The sequence below is a fragment of the Triturus cristatus genome, chromosome 2_2 (genome assembly GCF_964204655.1).
Source record: "Triturus cristatus chromosome 2_2, aTriCri1.1, whole genome shotgun sequence".
Lineage (NCBI taxonomy): Eukaryota > Metazoa > Chordata > Amphibia > Caudata > Salamandridae > Triturus > Triturus cristatus.
The window spans coordinates 804967954-804988573 of NC_140582.1; the positions used below are offsets into that span (position 1 = coordinate 804967954).

At 46.3% G+C, this 20620-nt stretch overlaps 1 protein-coding gene across 1 annotated transcript in view; it reads left to right on the forward strand.

Moving 5' to 3' along the window:
* The first annotated feature begins 5325 nt into the window (after positions 1-5325).
* Positions 5326-20620, forward strand: part of USP46 (ubiquitin specific peptidase 46) — a 182157-nt gene continuing 166862 nt past the window's right edge. The window contains exon 1 of the mRNA XM_085642106.1: positions 5326-5879. Coding sequence (XP_085498232.1) covers positions 5844-5879 — 36 coding nt within the window. The 5' untranslated portion in view covers positions 5326-5843. The remainder of the gene's footprint in view (positions 5880-20620) is intronic.

Sequence of the window (20620 nt, forward strand, 5' to 3'; positions counted from 1 at the left end):
AACGATGTTTTTCAGCCTTAAAGAGGATTAAGACATTCCTGAGAAACACCATGCTTGAGGAAAGACTCAATGCTTTGGCAATGCTCTCTGTAGAGAGCAAGCTAGTTCAGAAAATCCCGGACTTTAACACTAAAGTTATTGAAAAGTTTGCTGCTCTTAGAGAGAGACGTGCTGATTTCATTTACAAAAAGTAAACAATTTTGAATGCTGCTACTTTGCAACCAGTTTAGTTTGTTAAATAAAAAACATCTGTGAGTGGAGGTACTCAGAAATGCATTGTATCTCGAAGTCTGTTATGAAGCTCTGTGGTTATACACTGAATAAGCAGCTACCTATGTTACATGACATCTCTTTATTAATGTTATAACCGCACTTTCACAATTGCTTTATTAACCTTCCTGCTTTCTCAAATTTGCTTGAAAATGCACCATTTCTCTTCTCTTTTTTCAAAATTTTCTCGGGGGGAGAACCCCCCCGAACCCTTCTTATAGGGGTTCAGGCTCGCTCGCTACGCTCGCTCGCAACGGTGAAGTATACCAATCATTTTATGCCTCACCACTTTAAAATGTCACCAGCCGCCCCTGGTCCAACATCTTCCTTGTAAAGCGCTCTGATACACGCAAGGGTCTTGTTCCCGCTATATAAAACCTTCAAATAAAAATATAAAAAGATAACTGAGCATGGATTCTATGCCTTTTATGTATGGATTCCAGGCCCCGCACATTCCAGGTGATAATGTTGTAGCTATCCTGTTTCTGCGTGTGAGCCATAATAACGTCGTGTCCCTGTCGATTATGAGAGGGCCGGTAGCGTGCGGGGTAGTTTCGTGGGTGGGCCAGGCTATTAAGAACTCTTGAACTATAACATGTAATACTCGGTCCAGCAGGAAAACTGTGCTGGTCCAAACCATGTACACAACGGTACTAACATTTTACAGTGTATTCATTGCATTCGCCGTAGGGGGTTGCATGTTGGTAGGCTAACTAGGGAGGTGATAGCACAGTGCGAGCTCAACCCAGCATGGACCAAACATAACATCAATCATATCAAAATCGGGACATTGGTAAAGATTACTTGCTGTGGATACATCAATATAAAATTACAGCACAGTCCATCTGGAGTTCGTGACATCTCACTACTGACTGACCATTATCCTTAGAAGCCATCCGCAGTTTGAGGTGTGATAGAACTAAATAATGCTAGGCTAGTCTCTGAGTCTGAGTGAACCGTGTTGTCCTCAGAAGAGTCCGACAAGATGTTCTGGGTTCTTTCCCGGAACTTGCTTGCAGCCGCCAGTGCCTCCGTGCGACCCTGCAGGGCCTGCTCCATTGTGGGGTTCTTAGTCTGGGATCTGGTTCCATGTGCATGGCGCCAGGACTGCCGGCTCCGCCTAGGTTTCGGAGAACCCGTGATGCTTTGTGAAGAAGGACCGGACCCCGATGGAGGGAACATGATTTCGAGCCATTCCTCCACCTCCTCAGGGGTGTCAAAAAACTGCAGTTTTTGGTCGTGGATTACCTTCAATCTGGCTGGGAATAGTAGTACGTACTTGACATTCAGTGCCCTGAGTTTTTTCTTTGCGTCCAGGTATAGGGAACGTTTACGTTGTACCAGTATGGTGTAATCTGGATATAGCGACACTCGCTGATTTGCGTACTGGATTTGGGACAGCTCCCTCGCCTTCTGTAGCAGTAGGTCCCTGTCTCTGTAATTCAAGATTTTTACAAACAGGGGACAGGGTTGGGTCCCTACCACCGGTCTGACAGTAGGTATTCTGTGTGCTCTTTCTACACAGAAGAAATCTGAGAGGCCCTCCGGTGCCACATGGTCCCTGAACCATTGCTCCATAAATTTGTGGCTTGTTGCCCCTCGCATCGTTCTGGCAGACCTACGAATCGGATATTATTGCATATGGCTCTCCCTTCTACGTCGTCCACTCTGTCCTGGAGCCCAGTTACTTGCCTTTGAAGTTGTGTAATTTGTTCCCCATGTTCTTTGTGCTGCGGTAATATTTCCGCTAGTGCAAGGGTATTGTCCTTAACGGTGGCAGCAAGTTTAGCATGATCCGCTTTTAGAAGGGTAAACTCTGTTGTCAGGGAGCCGATTTGCTGCTCGATGGACTTTCGGGAGTCTCGCACTTCCTGCAGAATGAGATCCAGTTTATCTGGGCGAGGCTCCATATTGGTAGGCGGGATACTGTTCGGCGGTTGCGTGGAGGAGTCCTTTTCTTCAGTGGGGTGATTATCCATGGTGTTAGTGTCTGGTGTCTTGCCTTTGGGTCGCCCCATTCTCTGGATAGGACTTGTGCAGTCCGGTTGGGAGGATCCCAATGTGCACTAAGCTATAGCATCTGGGGCGACCCCATGCCAACACATCCAGGACCAGTGGGAGAGGCCCAGGCAGGATCGGCAATGAGAGCAGCACCCGTCCCCCGCAGGAGACACGCTGCTTGCGGTGAGGTTGGCAGGCCCGACTGCTGTCCCACTGGTGTGAGTGAAGGGAACCCCCAGAGTCTCTGCAGTAACTGACCAGCCCTTGCATGTGTGCCAGGTGGTGAGGTTAAGTCTAACCCAGCAGTAGAGGGTCACAGTGCAGGTCTCCCTCTCTCCAGCATTATCGCGGCGTCACCAGGTGGAGGCTCAGGGCCGTGCAGGGACCCCAGCAATTGGGCAGGATTCAATGGGCTTCACTTTATCTAGCTGTGCACTACTGCAGAGTCTGGCCGTGCCGATGGGCCCCTCCAATGTCCACATTGATGCCACCACTGGCACACTCAGAACCCTCCGGGTTCAGTCCCACTCACAGTCTGCCTCAGCCCCACACCACTGCACACGAGGCACACTTCGCCAGGCGCCCCCGAGGGTTGCGGGGCGTCCGGTATGTCAAGATCTCCACTGAGGTCAAACAGGGCCACCGTCATGCTCATGGGGTACCTAAACATGTAGCGCTCGGCCGCTCCTCACCTTGTACGGGTGCTTTCCACAGTTCTGAGCTGATGCTCCAGCAGTCCGGGGCGGGTCCCCTCCAGTCGCCAGGAACCGCTCACAGCGAGCGCCAGCTGGGGCCAGAGGGCATTTCAGTGGCGTAGAGAGGGGGGGAAGAGGCCAAGCTGCAGGACCGACCAGCGGGCCCCACCCAGCAGGACACAGCCGAAGCAACCGCCACCAACAGTAGCAACCCAGTCAGGCCAGCTCCACGCAGTCACCATCAACCGAGCGCGAGGAATGCAGCCGGGAGGCCCGATCACCACTCAGCGGTGCAGTCTCCAGTATCAGGTAGGTGAGGACACCCCCGACCACTGCCCCCCCATCCACTGCAGACACCGCGGCCCCCACAGCTCCTGCCTCGTCCAGGCGCGCTCTCTTCTCCAGGTAGGGGGCACGCAGCCAGAGCAGCAGGCAAGCCTCGGCAGCGCTCTGTCCGCCCAGCGAGAGCCACAGGTCACCGGGGGAATCCACGGCCTACGCCCTGCAGCACAGCACAGCAGTCGCCGCTCGCCGCCTCCACTAACCACTCAGGGTCCACACCAGAAAGTCGCTAGTGTGTACAGCTGCTGGCGATCGAGAAGGGATGCCTCTGGTACCGCGGTGCTCTACGCAGCTCTGCTGGGATTGGAAAGTCGCCGCCCTCTGCTTATAGTTCCCTCTGAGTGGGCCGCGGCCCACGCGGCCTCCGTGTCACTCACAGCTCCCCTTGTCAATCGATGTGGCCGGTCAGGCTTCGGCGGCAAAAGCACAGCCAGTCAGTTCAGAGCCCCCCTGCAGGGTCCCCGCAAGGGTGTGTAAGGCCGATGTCAGTCGATCGGGTCGGATTTAAACAGGATTTCTGTGGTCCGGGCTCACTCACAATGTGGCCGCCATGATCGGCGGTTAGCCGCGCCCCCCGCCCTCTCACTACCATGAGGCTGTTATGCAGTCAATGATCTTATCACTAGATTAAGCAAATGCTCTCTTTTTTGGGCTTCCCTCCTGTTTTGCATTCAGTACCCTTCAAATCATTCAGAACCCTTCAAATCATTCAGGACCGTGCTAGGCTCCTCATCTGAGATGGCTGCATCGCTATGTCATTTCTTCTCACCTTTTTGCTGTCTGCTGGGTTTTTGGTCCGAATCTCTCTATTTGCAAGGCACTATCCACTTGTCATTGTGCACTGTATTAAAAAGGATCTATCTTTCGACAGCACTCCTTACGTTCAGTCCAGAACCCCAAACTCTGTGTCAACCAAACTCCTGTGCCATCCTAAAATGTAGATGGTCATGATTGGAGGCAGATCCTTCTCTTTTCTAGTTGTGCAGGACTGGAACTATCTCCCTCTTGAGCTATGGTGTAACTCCAGTCTTTTGGAAAAATACTCAAAACTGTCCTTTCTCCAAGTTAGTAAAGTCTGCACCTCTCTTTTGGACATCTCTTAGTGCCAGAATCAGAATGACCGGTTAACATTATAATTTTCATTCATCCCATTCAATAGAACAATAACCAAGTTTAACTAATTTAAACTACATTTGAACTTCATTCAATCTACTTAATAGCGATTTAATATCTATGTACGTATTTTATTAGGATTATTAATGCTATTTTAACCATTTTACTGATATCCAAACTAGGTAAGTAGCTTTTTGCAAAGCAGCTTTATCAATGCCATATGAATTATGGCCAATTAATATTACCTCCTATGATGTCACTTCCTGTGAGGTTAAATCTTCTGCAGATCATAGGGGCCTCGCATGTTCCTATTCTGCCCGGGGCCCATCATTTCCTAGGACCACCTTGGCAATGGGTAAGTTAATCGTATTTTAATGCTTCACATTCAGGCTGCCCAATGTCATGTGTGACTAATTCATTGTCTCCTGGCTTTTTTTAGTCACCAAACGTTGCATTCTGGGATTTTTAGTTTCGCTTGTAACCTTGTCTGAAGGTACCAACGTCCCCAGCGAGTGTCAGGTCAAGTATACGCAGCACTGTCAGGAAGGGTATAATATGCCGCTTTCACCCTCAGTTGACTGCGCTCTGAGTGTAAAAGATACAGTTTGTTGAGGAAATGCACACGACTATCCACTATTTTTAATTGTAAATTAGTGGCTGTAGTATCTGCCCGCACCTCAGTTGATTTAATGAAACGGAGTGTGTATAGAACCCATACGTCAGGCACGAGCTGCCTGCTGTGTGCCAATAAGGCACAGTCTGTGCACATACGATAATGCGACTCATCCTGTTCCATGTGAATGAAACATCCCGCCCCTTCGCCCCATCCTGTGTCCTGGATTCACGTACATAACGGCGAAGCGGAACTGCATCTCCCAGGCAGTGCCGAGGCGCCAGGCCCCACCCCTGAGCCCGGTCATTGGCAGCTCCAGGGCCCTCTCGTGCAAGCCGGGCTCCCGGTTGGCCTTCGCCGCTGCCAATCTCGGCTGACCCTTTCGCTGTGTCAGCCCCTCTGGCGCCGGGCTGTGCCTGACATGGAGCCAAGGAAAGAGCAGGACAGCCGGGGCTGCCGCCGCCACCTTGCCCCGCAGGCCCTTAGTTGCCGTTCCGGCCCTTGACACCCCAAGTGCAGCTGTCAGGCAGGGTGAAGGGCAGCTATGGGGCTAGGACAGCAGACCCGGGGGGTGTGAGAAGCGGCCCGCTAAACCATCAACTCAGGGGGCTGCTGTTTAGTCATCCTTGGCCCTTCCTCGCATTCCTGCCCACCACTAGCCGGAAGCAACGTCTCCACTCGCTCCATCAATGTCTGTAGTATCAGCACTGCCCACCACTACCACCCCCGCACTCCTCCACCTCGGACCCATGGCTGGTACCCCCTTGTAACGATGGCGCTGCAGGATCCCTGCACCCTCTAGCCCATAAATGACTGTCCGGAACATCGGCTCCCTCTGTAATATGGTGAGTACATGCTTAAGGGGTCACAGGTGCATGGTTTGTCCAGGGAAGCAGTGCTAAGCCAAAACACCAAGCTGGACTACACATTCTTGCTCAATACTGCGTTTTAATGTTGTATGTCCTCATTACGGTGCACGAACTAGTGCCAATTAATTTTGCAAAACAGTACTACCATACACGCGTCCTTATTGATTTAGAAAAGAGTGAGCAATTAGACATGAAGTGGTTCTGTGTGAACTAAGTAATTTGAACAGTTTAGTTTTAATATACTATTCTGATTATTGTGACTATGCCTTTTATAAGGAAGAAGACAAAAAATAAAGACTAGTTGTACTCTTGACATCATTTGAGACAACTTGTGATCTTTGGTGAAAGCTGACCCTCCGAGGTGGCAAGGCCTTACATGCAGGTTGTCATTTATCCTATGCGTCTGTCATGCTCATCTCGTGTACGTCTGCCACAAACCAAGTTGTGTGCTCACATTCTGTTGTGGTGGTACTAAATTATATAAGCATTGATGAACATAGGTGTTGTCTCTTTCGACTTTATGGTATGACCGTGATACAGCTCTTTTGTCCAGGTTCTTTGTGCCGATATAGGTTCCAAGTAGAAGTGCTCATAGCTTAGATCTAAAATGCCAACTTTTGAGTATACAGCAAACCAGTTAATTGCAGATGCCGTGTTTCTACTAACACGTGATTATGATAAGATTGCTGTGACAAGATTGGATGTTGCAATCCAAAAATGGCTGCAATGATCAAATGCAAATTAACTTAGTCAAATTGGCGGCATCTCCCATCACAGAAGGCATAGATTAATTCTGAAAGAAGACAGTGTATGTTAGAGCGACTTGTAAACTGTGACTTTAATGTGGGGTAATAAGGTGGTGCTGGCACCCACAGGCGTCTTTAGTTCCTTTGTGGTGGTTCTTGCAGACATCTAGAGATGTCTCCTGAATAGCAGTGAAGATCCAGACTTAATCCAATTAATTGAGGAAGCCTGTTGATCTAGGGTGTACTGTTAGATATTTAACTGGATTGGTTAAGCCTTGGTGAGGGAGTTCTAAAATCTTCGGGGCAAGTGTATATTTGCAGGTCAGTCTGGGCTAAGAAGTTTGTTGAATATCACCTCTCAGTGCCCCCAATCGGAATCAGTGCTGTGGAGCAAATTGGCTAACCATGGATACTTCACTAGTAAAATACATATTCTTGGCTCGTTGTGAATCCCCAATTAATTTAAGTCAGTACCCATAACATTTGTTAGTCACAAATGTATAGTGCTTTGCCATTGTATAGATGGCATATCACTGCCCCAATTTAAATGGCATCTGCACCACTTTGCATCACTACCAATGGGAGACTGGAGAGATTAGGAACTGTTGATCTCAACTGCTGTAGCAGAAGTGAACGGCTATACCCTTGGAGTGCTGGAACATGACCCAGAATTGTGTGTGTTGGGAGATAAAGCTGTAACAACAACAAGGTGAATGATGGAATACCTGAATTAATCTTAGCCACTGGCAATTGCTCAGGGCCGCATTCCAGTCCATTGTTTTTTTCCCCACCGTGACACTCTTGACAAAGTCCACCATATGCAAATCAGTTGCGGCCTTGAACCTCATGGGAATAGTCCATCCGAACTGCATAGCAAGGCCTCCTTCTGAAGGGACTACAGACCACCCCAGACTGGTTTGAACTATTGGTTAGCTATCAGAAAGGGGATGAACCACACAAGTCTCAATACCACAGTCTCGGAGCTTTTTGTCCCGAAGACCCTTAACCACAAGTTCACAGACTGCGGTGTTTGTAATCTCTGCTTAGTGTGGTTTGGTGGATAGCATCTGAGACTCTGGTATTGAGACTTATGTGGTTAATTCCCCCTCTTTGTGATAACCAGTACCTCTTGAAAGCTGAATGAACCTCTGCTTCTCTTCCCCCCCCCCTCCCATTTTTTTGTGGGATCTGTACTGGTTTTACCTATTTACATCTCATCAGTGAGATATAGTTTGATTCCTATGGCTCAGTGAGCACAGGACCCTTGTTGGGCATACCAGTCGCATTTAGTCTGTAAACTGCAACAACAATAAGATGATGGGTGAAATGCATGAATTGATCTCAGCCACTCTGAGGCACATTCCAGTTCATTACTTTTCGCCAACCATGCCACGCTAGAGTAAGGCCCACCGTATGCAAATCCGTACAGACCCTGCTCCTCATGAAAACAGTCCTACCCGAACTGCTAGGCAAGTGTACCACCCATCACTTTTTTTTATTTACTTCAGTTGCTTGTGTTTTGGTTCAGGGATGACCTTGCGTGGTAGTTCAGGCCTGACTGTTACTTCTGGAGCAGGGTCAAGACTGATTTGCTAATGGTGGGTCAAAACTGAGGTGGCATGGTGTGCAAAATAACGGCGTACTAGGAGTTAGCCGGGGTTAATTCAAGCATTCCATTCATCACTTTTTTTTGTTTATTACATTGCAATCCTCTGAGTGGGACTTGTGTGCCTAGATGTGGGTCCCGTTTACACGGAGCCACTGGAACCGATCCATACCCAACTGATGAGCCTAACTTAAAAAAGGTGAAACCGGTCTTGGGTTGCTTGTATTGTGGTACAGGGGGGACCTGACCTCTCAGTTGGGGCTGGACTGTTCCTATTGGAGCAGGATCAAGACTGATTTCATATGGCTGGGTCCAAATTGGGGTGGCATGGTATGCAAAATAACGATGGACAGAGATGCAGCCCGAGTAATTATCAGCAGCTGAAATTAATTCAAGCATTCCATTCTTCATGTTTTGGAATTCTTCAGCGGGACAAAAAGATAACACAGGAAAAGCCACTCTGGAGGGGGGGTGGCTGCCCTAAAGAGGTGTCCTGGCTGAAGGGATTCCTTGAATGGGATAGGATAGGAACATTAACTATGGGGGATGTATGGATATTAAATCACATGTTCTCCTCTTGAACAGATGGTTGATGAATTTGAAACCCATACATCGCAACTCTTTCCTTAATATGAGACATGTGTTGAGGAATACAAAGAAAAGCTGAATTCTATTCCCAATTTTAAACCACAATGAAAACATAGAAAACTAGGTTCTCTTTAGGCTCTAGAGGGCGCTGGTGATGAATTCTTCCGACCCCCTCGTGACTCTTAGAGAGTGATGGGAATAGGGTACAGGCAAATTAGACAAGGGACTATGGGTGTAGGCCAAAATGGAAGCTAGACAGGTGGTGGTCTCTGCAAGCTGCACCTCAATAAATTCAACTTCTTCCATAGTGTATTGTACTCCCAAGAAACTGTGGAAAATGGTAAGAGGGACTAGCCGTAACTCGCTGAGATGTAGAACGAGCAGAGGACCCTTACACATGTGTGTGTAGGAATGCTTTTTTTATACAAATGTGCAGTTAACAGATATTTGCAACAGAAATCCAATAGGGGCTACTCTCTGTATACACGTAAACTGGTTGCAATAGGTTTTGTTATGGCAGAGATATATCTCCGTCCACTTGAGGAACAACAGAACCGCTATGTAAGGTGATTGTGAGGGATGGCTTTTTATGCCTTTGCTGGGAACATGGTGGGACTATTTTGAAAAGGCAGCCTGTGTTCTTCCCCTGTTGATAGTACCACAATTGGAACCTGTTTAGAGCATATTCTGCTTTAGCGGTGAATAATGTGTTGAGCCCAAACATTTTTCCTTCAGTAATCCCAACTTTTCATGGGTAGGATGGTCATAATAGACTTGTGGTGCTGTTTAAATCTCTGTTTGAAGATTACATTGGTTGTCCTGCAACTTAGGTTTGGCCAAAGCTGAGTTTCTTTTTAGTGCACCTCGTGAGGTTGCCTTTCCGGCAGCCCACAGACTCTGCGTTGATAAAACAGAGTAATTTTGCAAATCAAGAAATGTGCTAAAGTGGTGGCACACCACTGTATGCCCCTCAATTGTGAATCTGGAGCATGCCTGGGTTGAGAGCTCTGCTAGATGCACATGACTCAGTACCTTAGCCAAGGAGCATCTGGGCACTGTCATTTACAGATGCTCCTTAGAACTGCCTCAATCTCATATTTTTGCAGGCTGGGTCTTTTCTTGATGTATGGGCTGTTGTATTTGCCAAGTTTGTGATATTTTACAACTGCCTTGATTATTGTTGCTTTGCCATGATAACAATGTCAATAAAGAAATATTCAACAAAAAAAGAAATGTGCTGAGGTGAAACCTTGAGACTCTGTTGGTTGCCTGTGCCTACTTGCGTTCTTCCTGCACTGTTTACATGGAGAGGTATTGTACCCAGTCCAGATGAAGTAGGATAGGTGAGTGATCCAAAACTTTACTTTCCAGAACAGAAAACTGTTAAATTGCTGTCAGAATCGAGTGTGGAACGAGATAGGAGCAGTTCTGTCGCAGGAGCTTTGCCCACACAACACAAGGAGTGTTCCTATTTAGCGAGGATACAGTAAACTTCAGTCCTCCATTAGACCATGGAGCAGTATCTGGTCCCTCCCTTTGCTTTTGCCCACTGGGCTAGTCCCATTCAGTATAGGATCCAAGGGCATTATTCAGCCCCCCTCCCCCAGGGAACCTGCATGGACCTTGTTAATGGATGCCAGGAACTGTGATCTCACAGCATTGGCTAAGGATAGAGGGGGGGAGGTGTGCGTGTGTGTGTGTTTTTCTCTCTCTCTTTACGGAACAAGATTGGGGCAGGTCAAATAAGCGGATCTGGATAGTCTGCTACTGCTCTCCACTCTACCCACCCAATCTCCTTTACGTTTTTCTGACTCAGTGGGTGAGATGCTCCCCTTGTTTCAGGGCTACTTCAAGGGGACCTTGTGGCCACCTATATTAAAACTTTCTTACACTTGACAAAATGAGGGAGACCGTTCACTTTCAGTGAAAGGAGATTTCAGTTGTATGGACTGCAGCATTTGCAATAACTAAATAAGGAGTGTCAGTCTGTGTGAGGGGCACCTCGAAGCAAAACACCGTAGGGTCCTAAATCCACCTCGCTGCCGGTGATCAGGGCCCAACCCTTAATCCTCAAAGACCAAAGAGAAATGAAGTTGGTTAGAGGGAAGAGAAGGCAGTACTCCAGACATTAAGTCTGTATACAATGCAGTGGGACATATTTAGGGAGGAAACAAACTGGGTGGCCGACGAGAAGGTGTAAGCTGTATCCCAGTCAGAATGACAGAGAGCATACTGCAAGTTAATTTATAATGACTACTTTATACAGGAGGGCGTCACTTAAAATGGCTGACCATACCACTGTTAATGTAAAAATGAAAGAGATACCAACGAAAATGTACGTGTCCTAGTACACAAGTAGAGGCCAACATGGTCTTTGAAACATTTAAATATACTGGTGCAGCAGAGTCCTATGGAAGTCGGCGTGAGTGACAAACATATACATACTCTAAAAAGCATCAGCTGGAAGGACAGTGGGTTGTTACATTTCAGCTACCAGCAATAAAAGAGGGAAACACAGAAAATCGCCCTGTAAAGTGCTGACCATTGCCAGTGAACAGGAGGCTCACTGATCTACTGCTTCACCAAAGGTTGAGTTGTAGAATAAGGCATTCTGTTTGAAATGGAATATCGATGAGTGTAGGCCAAAGTAGTAAAGGGTGATCAGTGAAAATAGGTCGGGGTTTGTTTGGTCCTCAGGAGCCCGGTTAAAATGGAGATCTTGATTGGGTCAGACCTTCATTTTCTTTTTTCAAATACTTTTTATTCCTTTTCATAATACAGCACAAACCATAGTACAGTCATAACTTGCAGGAGAGAAACATAGTGAGATTGCATACAGTCTATCATTCCATAGAATATTGGAGCTGAAGAGATAAATCCATAGCGTCCCCTCATTTTGCCATGGACAACAATCGCAGCATCCCTGTACTACATGGGTCCAGAGGCATTAGTGGTAGACACTCCAGCTACCAGACCTTCATTTTCAACCCACTTTCTCATCTCCGATTGCAGCATTTCTCTTTTGGACAATGTAGGTTCTGCAACTGAAACAGGATCTACCATGTTGTCACCCAATGCCCCCCCACACTCCCTGTGGCATCCATGGCTGAAGAGTTGAGCTTTTCCAGAAATGCCTCAAGACCTTATGGCTTCTGGAACTATTCCAAGCGCCTGACCCATGCCTACTAGGCCCTATAGAACTACGGACCTGCCTACTTGAACCACCACCTAAACTTTCGTCAGCCCACCAGACATCTCCGCTCTGCATCCTTTTCTCTAACCCCCACATACGACATAGCAGATGCGGAGGTCGTTCCTCCTACCTAGCAGCGACGGCATGGAATGAGCTACCCTTTCATCTACGGACCTCTTCCAGAGTTCTGAAAGTCCATGAAGAACCGTTAATCAACTGTACCATGCCAGCGCCTGGATACTCTCACAGGTGACAAGTAGCACTCTACAAATCTACTGGTTGATTGATTTATTCTACCTTCGAATATAATGAACATTCTGGCAGATTCTAGTCGTCTTTTTCATCTTTACGATAGTTTATTGTGAAAGGTCAGCTGCATCATACATTTTATTGGCTATGATAGGTCTTGACGTGTTATTTTTGCACTAGGTTTGGAGTGGAAGGATTGGATCCTCTGGAATTCTAGTGGAGGATTTAAGACATCATTTTTGTTAGCTCTGGTATAAATGTTGCCAGAAGGAGCACGCCATTTGTCGTAAGCCCTTCTGGTACACATGAGATTTAGATATTGTACAGACAAGTCCTGTCCTCCAGGCCAGTCCTCTTTTTCTGCAAGTTCCACAATATCTGACCCAGGTTGAGTTCTTCAGACATTTGTTCTTTGTGGTCCTTCAAAGCTGAAAGCCTTTTTTACATCTAATCCAGGCAGACCTAAAAGGAAGCTGTGTAGCCTACAGAGGCTTCACGTCCATGGCTGTGCTGTCTCTTAAAAATCATAGAGTATCAACTGACACTAATTCTTTCTGTGGTGTCTTGTTATCCTGCCCACTGTTGGAAATGGCTGGGGTGGGCTGTGTCTGAATTTCTTGCAACTGCTATTGGAAATAGGAGCTGGCGAGCAGACCTGCATTTAAAATGTGGTAATCCGAGACAGAAAGATGATTACTGTAGTGCAACAGGTGTGGCACCTCAATTAGGAGTTCAAATAATGTGGATGGTCACTATGCATCGGAAGCATCACAAAACAGAAAATACCGTGCAGTGATTGCATCTCTGTGTGTCATGCAGTGCCCACTGGTGCTCCTTGGTAGACACCTCAGTCTTACAACTGTGGCAGCAGAGCAGATGCTGCAAGTAGAGCATACATTACATGAGGATATAGAGCTCAATAGTTCCCTTTGCTGGGCCTGCTCTACTTCTGCTCTTCTCTCCTCACTGCAGTGAGTGGATGAGCATCACTTTGTCCCCGAGAGCTCACCCGATCTTCCATGCAACCCTCAGTGACCTGCTCAGTCCTCTGCTGTTAGAGTGAAGCCAGACTGGCAGGACACTGTAAAGCGGTATGCATCGTGCCGTAGCCGATGGGCCCAAAGCTGATGTTGCATCACATGCTGCGTCAGTTCTCTTTATCGCCAAATCAACAAGCCATTCGCTGCTGCCTCCTTGGTACCTGCATGCGCCAGGGGACATCTTTCACACACCCAGCTTCTAGTCTCCACTGTTAGTGCTAGGGAACCGCTGATACATGCACATGGGTAGCAGGGTGTGCAGAAATTTTAATGAGATCCCACCATCTTGAATGCTGCCAAGAACCTCCACAATTTGAGATCTTAAGATACCTGCGATGATAACAGGTCAAATGTGATTACAGAAGGGCCTATTTCTCAGAATAAACAGTTTTGTACCTTCGACACAAAGATTTAAGTAAGACCTGCTGACCTAGAGGAGCCACTAAAATGTATAGCTGAAGTAAAAAAATATTGTTTGGATAAACTTGGTGTTTTTAGTGCTGCAGCTTTTTGAATATGGTGTAGTGGTCTCTGTAGAAAGGCATTGGGCAATTTCTGTAACACTGAGCTCCCGTAATCGAGACACAAGAAGATAAAAGCATTCGTAAAGCTGCCCACCTACGGATTTGAAAAGAAGTACATAAATCGTTGTTGCAAGCTGATGGAAAAAAAATGAATGGGCATTCGAGAGAGAAGGTGATAGTTGGCAAGATGTAGGATCCCATGATGGCTATTTTACGAGAGAAATTGCTGATGCAAACTTTATTACTACTGGAACTTTACTCGATATTAATGAGCGGTTAATTATGCTCAGCATATCGCCAGCCTTCCTCTGTAACACTTTATATTCAGTTTATCCTACATAATCTCTTCTGGAGAGCCACAATGTCTGCTGTGTTGTATTAAGCGATCACAATCTGGCCTACTAGAAAGAGTAAAAACAAAATTAATTAGGTTATCAATAATTCTGATCAGATCAATTTTGCCAGGACAGGCATCCCAGCTAATCAGACAATTTGGCATTGGTGGCAGAAGTTTTACTGAGGAAGAGATCGGCAAACTGGTTACTTCTCTCTAGTGGGCTGGTTATTGAGACCTTGGTGTGTTGAAATCAACTCGAGTTGAAAAAACTGCAGCCGAAATCGGGGGGGGGGGGGGGGGGGGCGGGTGAGAAGTAAAGGTTTTAGAAGTATAATGAAGTGATTTTGCTATATTATTTTCAAGCTTATATTCCCAGTTAAATTGTTACGACTATTATGTTTGTTCCAAAGAATGGAATACTATCTTGACCCCTCCCAAAAGCTAGAAGAGAACTGTGGTTTATCTGGTTCCTTACAAACTGCTCTCTGAATTTGCTTTTCTGGGGCAACAGTACGCTGTGCTATACTAAGGGATTTGTAGAGCCCATGGTGACCTAGAGGCATCCTAGCGCTAGTTAGGAGAGAGAACACCACAGAGGACAAAGAAACGCCTGGGGAATCAAATTTTAGAACACCAGGTTTTTAGAGCTTTGCGAAAGCGCAACTCAACGTCCATAGCTTGGATTGCCTAGGGAAGAGAATTCCAGCGCTTGGCCATTTTGAAACTAAAGGACCGTCCTCCACTTCTAGCAGTATCCAACATATCCTTCAAACATTTGTAGGAGTACTACTTCAGGGTCTTGACCAGTATTTTGTAAAGTGCTCCTAAAAGTTTTAGATCCTGACAAAGTTTACAATAGAGAGATTTTTCCAGTTGCAAACCATCTTGTAATTTTTAAAACTTCAGTTGAGCAGTTGAGGTCATCAAGTGCCTCTTAAAAGGAATGCAAGGAGTCTTACCAGCGTTAATTTGTTATCTGCGGGATGAACAACCATAAACAAACACCGTTCAGCAACCCCAAAGAGTTTAACATTGAACATTTAATTTACTGCTAGGCAGAATATGTGAAATACTCTAAAATATGTGTAGGCAGCATGACCAGCCGCAGATACCAGTACCCTTCACAGTCAAACATCAGGGTGTCTATAGCACTGTGTTGTATTTGCATTTCCTAAAAGCGAGACATTCAACAGATTAGTTCAAATTTTGTGTATTGATATTAATGAAACGTGTAGTAAAGGACATTCTTTTATCTCTGGGTCAAAAAGAGTACAGATGGATACAGAAACTGACAGTGGACATTTAAAGATTGACTTAGTATTTCATTTATTTTGGAAGACCCCAAATACAAAAAAACAAGTTCACTGCCTGGATGACTGAAATCGATAACTGGATGAAAGCCAAAATGTCTCAAGCTCAACACCGACCATACAGAAGTAGCGATCTTCGGTTAGAACACCTCGCCATGGGACTCCAACTGGTGGTCAGCCGAACTCGGGCCAACACTCAGCAGCCTCACCAGGAGGTTCGGAATAATCATCGACCGTAAACTGGACATCACCGCACAAGTTAACGGCATCGCTGCCAGAATCTGAAGATGTAGTGGAAGACAGAAAAAACGTCACTCCCGCCCAAGTCACCAGCAAGTTGGACTACGGGAACACTCTCTACGCTGGTGTCTTCAAACTCCCACGCAGAACTCACATCACACTACACCTCTGAGAGCACCACTGGTTTCCGAAACACGAACGTGCTCATTTCAAACTACTCACATACACATTCACTACTATACAACAATATGGGTTTATTTAAGACCGTAGCTTTTAAGAACTATAACAATACTAATATATTCTCTGTGGTACTATTGCTCGTGTTCACTGAATCTAAAATATATATAGTATTGCAAAAGGGATTCAGTGGCAGAAAATAAAAAACAAAAGTCAAGAAAATGAAAAGCGTGCTTCTTCTGACAACTGTAAAAACATAGAGCTTGTAGTTAGTCATCCATATCTGGTGGGTGAGGGAAACCGTCCTTTAACCCCTTCCATGCTGCGCGAATTCCGCCGCTGTGCTGACGGTTTCTTGCGCGGGCGTGGTCATGACGGAACGGTTCCGTCATGAGCACAGCTCAACCGTGGCTCATGACGGAACCGTTCCGTCATGAGCACCGAAGGGGTTAAAGGACGCCTTTCGGTTTTTGGTGCTGAGTCTTTTAGCCTAACTTCTTCATCCAGACCGAGGGTTTTTGTCTATTTGATTTTGTTTGTTTGTTTATTTTCACTCCTTGTTGCAAAAAACGGAATTCTTCTTTTTGAGGGAGCTTACAATTATAGCAGAACGTTTCTACAGGGGGCCTGTTGCACTTTGTGGATGAGCTCCTCTAAAGAAGCACTCTTAAACCTCATTTGATAGGTTTTCAATAGAACCATCAACTGTTCGTATCTGTTTGGTAGAATATGCTGCCTATGAAGTGTGCAGAAGATTGTTTAGACATGTTCAATACATCAGTGGCCCGAGGCACCAATGTGAAGTGATGGGAAGGAACCCGGTGGCTATAGACCCTTCATCCGCTCAAAGCCCTCCAATAACCATCCTCCGCCTTGCCCATGGGAGCGGGTTATGTGGGTGCCAGACCCCACCCACCATCTATTTGACAATGATGCAATTATATAAAGGAGAAGTGCATGTACCAGCCATTGATCAAACCTTCTCTGTCCCCCATAAATTGTGCCTGAGCTTGGCATTGATGGCAGCACACCAGCCTTTATTGTCAACAGCATACTCTGTGCCTCGCCATGTCATCAGGGGCTCCTAAGGATCAATTGTGTTGGAGCCTCCCAGTGAAATTGTGAGTTACGACAGCCGGCTATCCTCCTTTACCACCGTGTTTCCGGCTTTGGAGGACAGAGTGAAATTTTTACAGCTGTCCCATCCTTCCACTTCACTGGCAACAAGTGCTTGGTGGACCCAAATCACTCACAGAGCAGTTGTCGCCATTGTGGTGAGTGCCATGAGCATTTGATATTTAGTACTGCCAAAGCCATTGAAGTTCAAAATTGTATGGGCTATCAAAGTGCATTACTACGAGCAGGACTTTAGGTTAATTGTAGCCTGGTGTTCATCACTGTAATGGTATCAGGATCGTTTTGCATCCGGATGTATTAAGCTTTAGGAAGCTGTCTGGGGTCAAAGACAAGCATATAATCAACGAGTGATAGCAGAGGTATTTGATTTGTAGACGGTTAATGCAATTGTTGGCTTTCCAAAGGAAATAACCTTTCTTTTTATTTTCCTTGGTCGTTTTTCACCAGGTGTTAAGGTTTTCATTCCGTTTAAATGTTTTTAGTATTTAAAATGTATCGTTTTTATTATTAAAACACACAAATTCGGAGCCCTGTGTTAAGAAAATGAACAAGCATTTGCAATGCAATAGGTCTCGAATTTGGTAGACTTTGAGGTGGTGGTATTGTACATGACAATGCCTTCTATTTATGTGTTTTGAAAACCTGCAAGCAGTACGTACCGCTTGCAGGTTTTCAAAGCACATAAATAAAAGGCATTGTCATTTACAATGCCAATACCTCAAACTCCTGCAAATGTAAGATCTTTATAGCAATCGCGCTTTAGCTGTAAAAATCGTAAGCTATAGCACGAGTACTGTGATTGCTTAAAAAGTAAAGAACTAAAATATCTTTTTTCTATTTCTTTTTAAGCATTCGCTGCTACCATGGTTTAGCTTATGATGTTTACAGCTGAAGCGTGAGTGCCGCACTGCTGCAGATGACTTATGGGGCAGGCAGTTACTGTGCAAGCTTTGATCAAGTGCAGAGAAAGGTCAATGTAAGGCTGATGCGGGTGAGATTCAGTTATAGACAGACCAGGTACAGGACGTATAGCTAACTGTAAGTGTTATTGACTTACAGGGCAGGTTTAGCAGAGGCAGTGCCAGTACAGACAACTGGTGCAGCGCAAGCTTCAGACACCAGCACAAACACACACTAAAGCAGAGGTTACTCCTTAAAGACAACACACAGTCCAAGCTGCTTTATTATTAATAGATGTGCTGGTCAATTATAATATTTTTTTTATTTTTTTTGCAGTTTTATATAGCGCAAACTCTATCCGAAGTTATCAGAGCGCTGTACATCAGAACCAGTTGTTTTACAGTTGGACACATTTGTTTTTAGGCACAGGGAGATTATGCAATTTGCCCAGAATCAGGGGGTGTTTGAGCATCAAGCCAGACTCGTACCTTGTTCCCTAACTTCAAAGTTGGCTGCTCTAGCCCATAAGCCACATCCTTTGCTCACACCAAGAGCCCCTCTGTTAGAAATGGGGTTTCTGGTTGGCTACGTTATACACCTAAGCCAGGCAGAACCCACCACTGTAGTCCGGGTTAGGAAGTTACATACCCAATATAACCCCTGCTCACCCCCTTAGTATCTTGGCAGAGCAGTCCGTCTTATCCCAAAGGCAATGTGTAAAGTGTTTGTGCAACACACACACACCAGTGACACACTAGGCACAATACAAAAAGAGACTCCACACAAGGTTATATAAAAAATATCCTTTGTATTGTTCTTAAAACTCATAAGACCACAATCACATAAATCACTGTGCCACTAGGCACTTTCCATGACGTTATATAGATCATAAATCACTTTGCAATGAGGCAGTGGTCATAGCAGCATAGGTAGTGCATTAGGGTAAAATAAAAAATCGGGGAGAGAAGTTGGCCTAACGGCTAGGGCACTCGACCCCAGACCTGGGGAACTGGGTTCGAGTCTCGGTAATGACGCTGAACTTCCTGTGATTCTGGGCAAATCATTTAATCTCCCCGTGCCTAACAAAAAATGAATGCGTGTCCTCATGTAAAGTAACTGGCGCTATGTAAAGCGCTCTGATACCTGATTGGATTCGGGTCAAGTTTGCGCTATATAAAACTCTGCAAAAAAAAAAAAAAATGCACCATCACTTCACATATTATGCAGGTCCTGAAAAAATACTTCTTATCCTTTCATTGAATGACACAACCTACATCTTCACATCAGGTATGCAGCAGTTAGGTTAGAGGCAATCACCCTTTGAACCTTCGAGTAAACACTCCAGTCAGGGAAATGCCTGTTCAGAAACACAGGCCACATAGCAGTCACCATATAGCCCTCATACCATGGGGATCACAAAGTCAGGTCTTGTAAACAAGGAGCAGCACCTGCGCTCCTACTATATGGTATACAGTGCTCTTGTTCTCATAAGCTACTGGGCCATCCGCCCAGCTACTACAGGGAATGCGGCAATTTCCCCGATGAAATGGGAGCCTAGGAGGTGGACTCTCCCAGAATGCCACTACAAAGAAGAAGGGCTTCAAAGGTATGTGCCAATCAGGCAGCTGCTGCAATCGTGCAGAGCAGCTGCTAACACAGATGCAGCGTGTTTACTGCGAGAAAAAACTACATGGGGGAAGTGACGCTACCTAAATGTGGTGGAAGGAGAAAGGGGCCAGGGGCCAAGGCAGAACACCACTGCCTCGCTGAAAGCCCTCCCTTGCAGTGGAGCGCGGTTGGTGTGGCAGCAAAGTTCCTGTATCGGTCTTGCAGGGAACGCCCTTCCCTGGTGCGGTCTCTGTCGGGTGGCTAGGCCCCACTCACCACCAGCCTCTTCTGGGACTCCACAGCAGCTGCAACTCTCGAGACGGCACCCTGGGGCTGCCGGAAATTGGGTGGAGACTCACTGGGCTTCGGTAGGTTGTCAAGCAACCTCCCGGACGGGGCTGCAGGCAGAAGTCACTGAGTTGGCTCCTTTGTGTAGACAACCCCCACGCTCGCCACACTGCCATCACAAGCAGGGGGGGGAGAGGGCTTCTTCCTTCTCAGCTTTTCCCTCCTGACCCTCCAGAACCACTCGGACAGGGCAGTGCTGCACATGCTGCCGGCACATGAGTGTTTTTCACACGCTTTCCCCAAAAACTATCACTACTATTCCAAACATGGTCATGCTACACCTTTCCATATCTTAAATTACCACTGAAGCACATATCAGGGAAGTCTCAATGCAAACCTATGAGAGGACAGCCTCACAGCAGTGAGAAACCAAATAGGCTGTTTGTCATTACCAGGACATGTCACACAGTTGAGGCACGTCTTACTTTTTACCTACACAGCACCTTGCCCATAGGGCTAGCTAGGGCCTAGCTTAGGGGTGACTTATATGTAGTAAAAAAGGGGTTTCAGATGTGGCAACCACTTTACATGCCACGTCACTGTGGCAGTAAACTGCACGCGCAGGCCCTGCATCAGCAGAGGCCTGACACAGGTTTGAAAGGCTATTTTGGTGGGTGGCGTAAGCAATGCTCCAAGCACACTAGTAACATTTAATTAACAAGCCCTGGGTATATGGGATTCCACTGTACAAGGATCTTACAGGTAAATTAAATA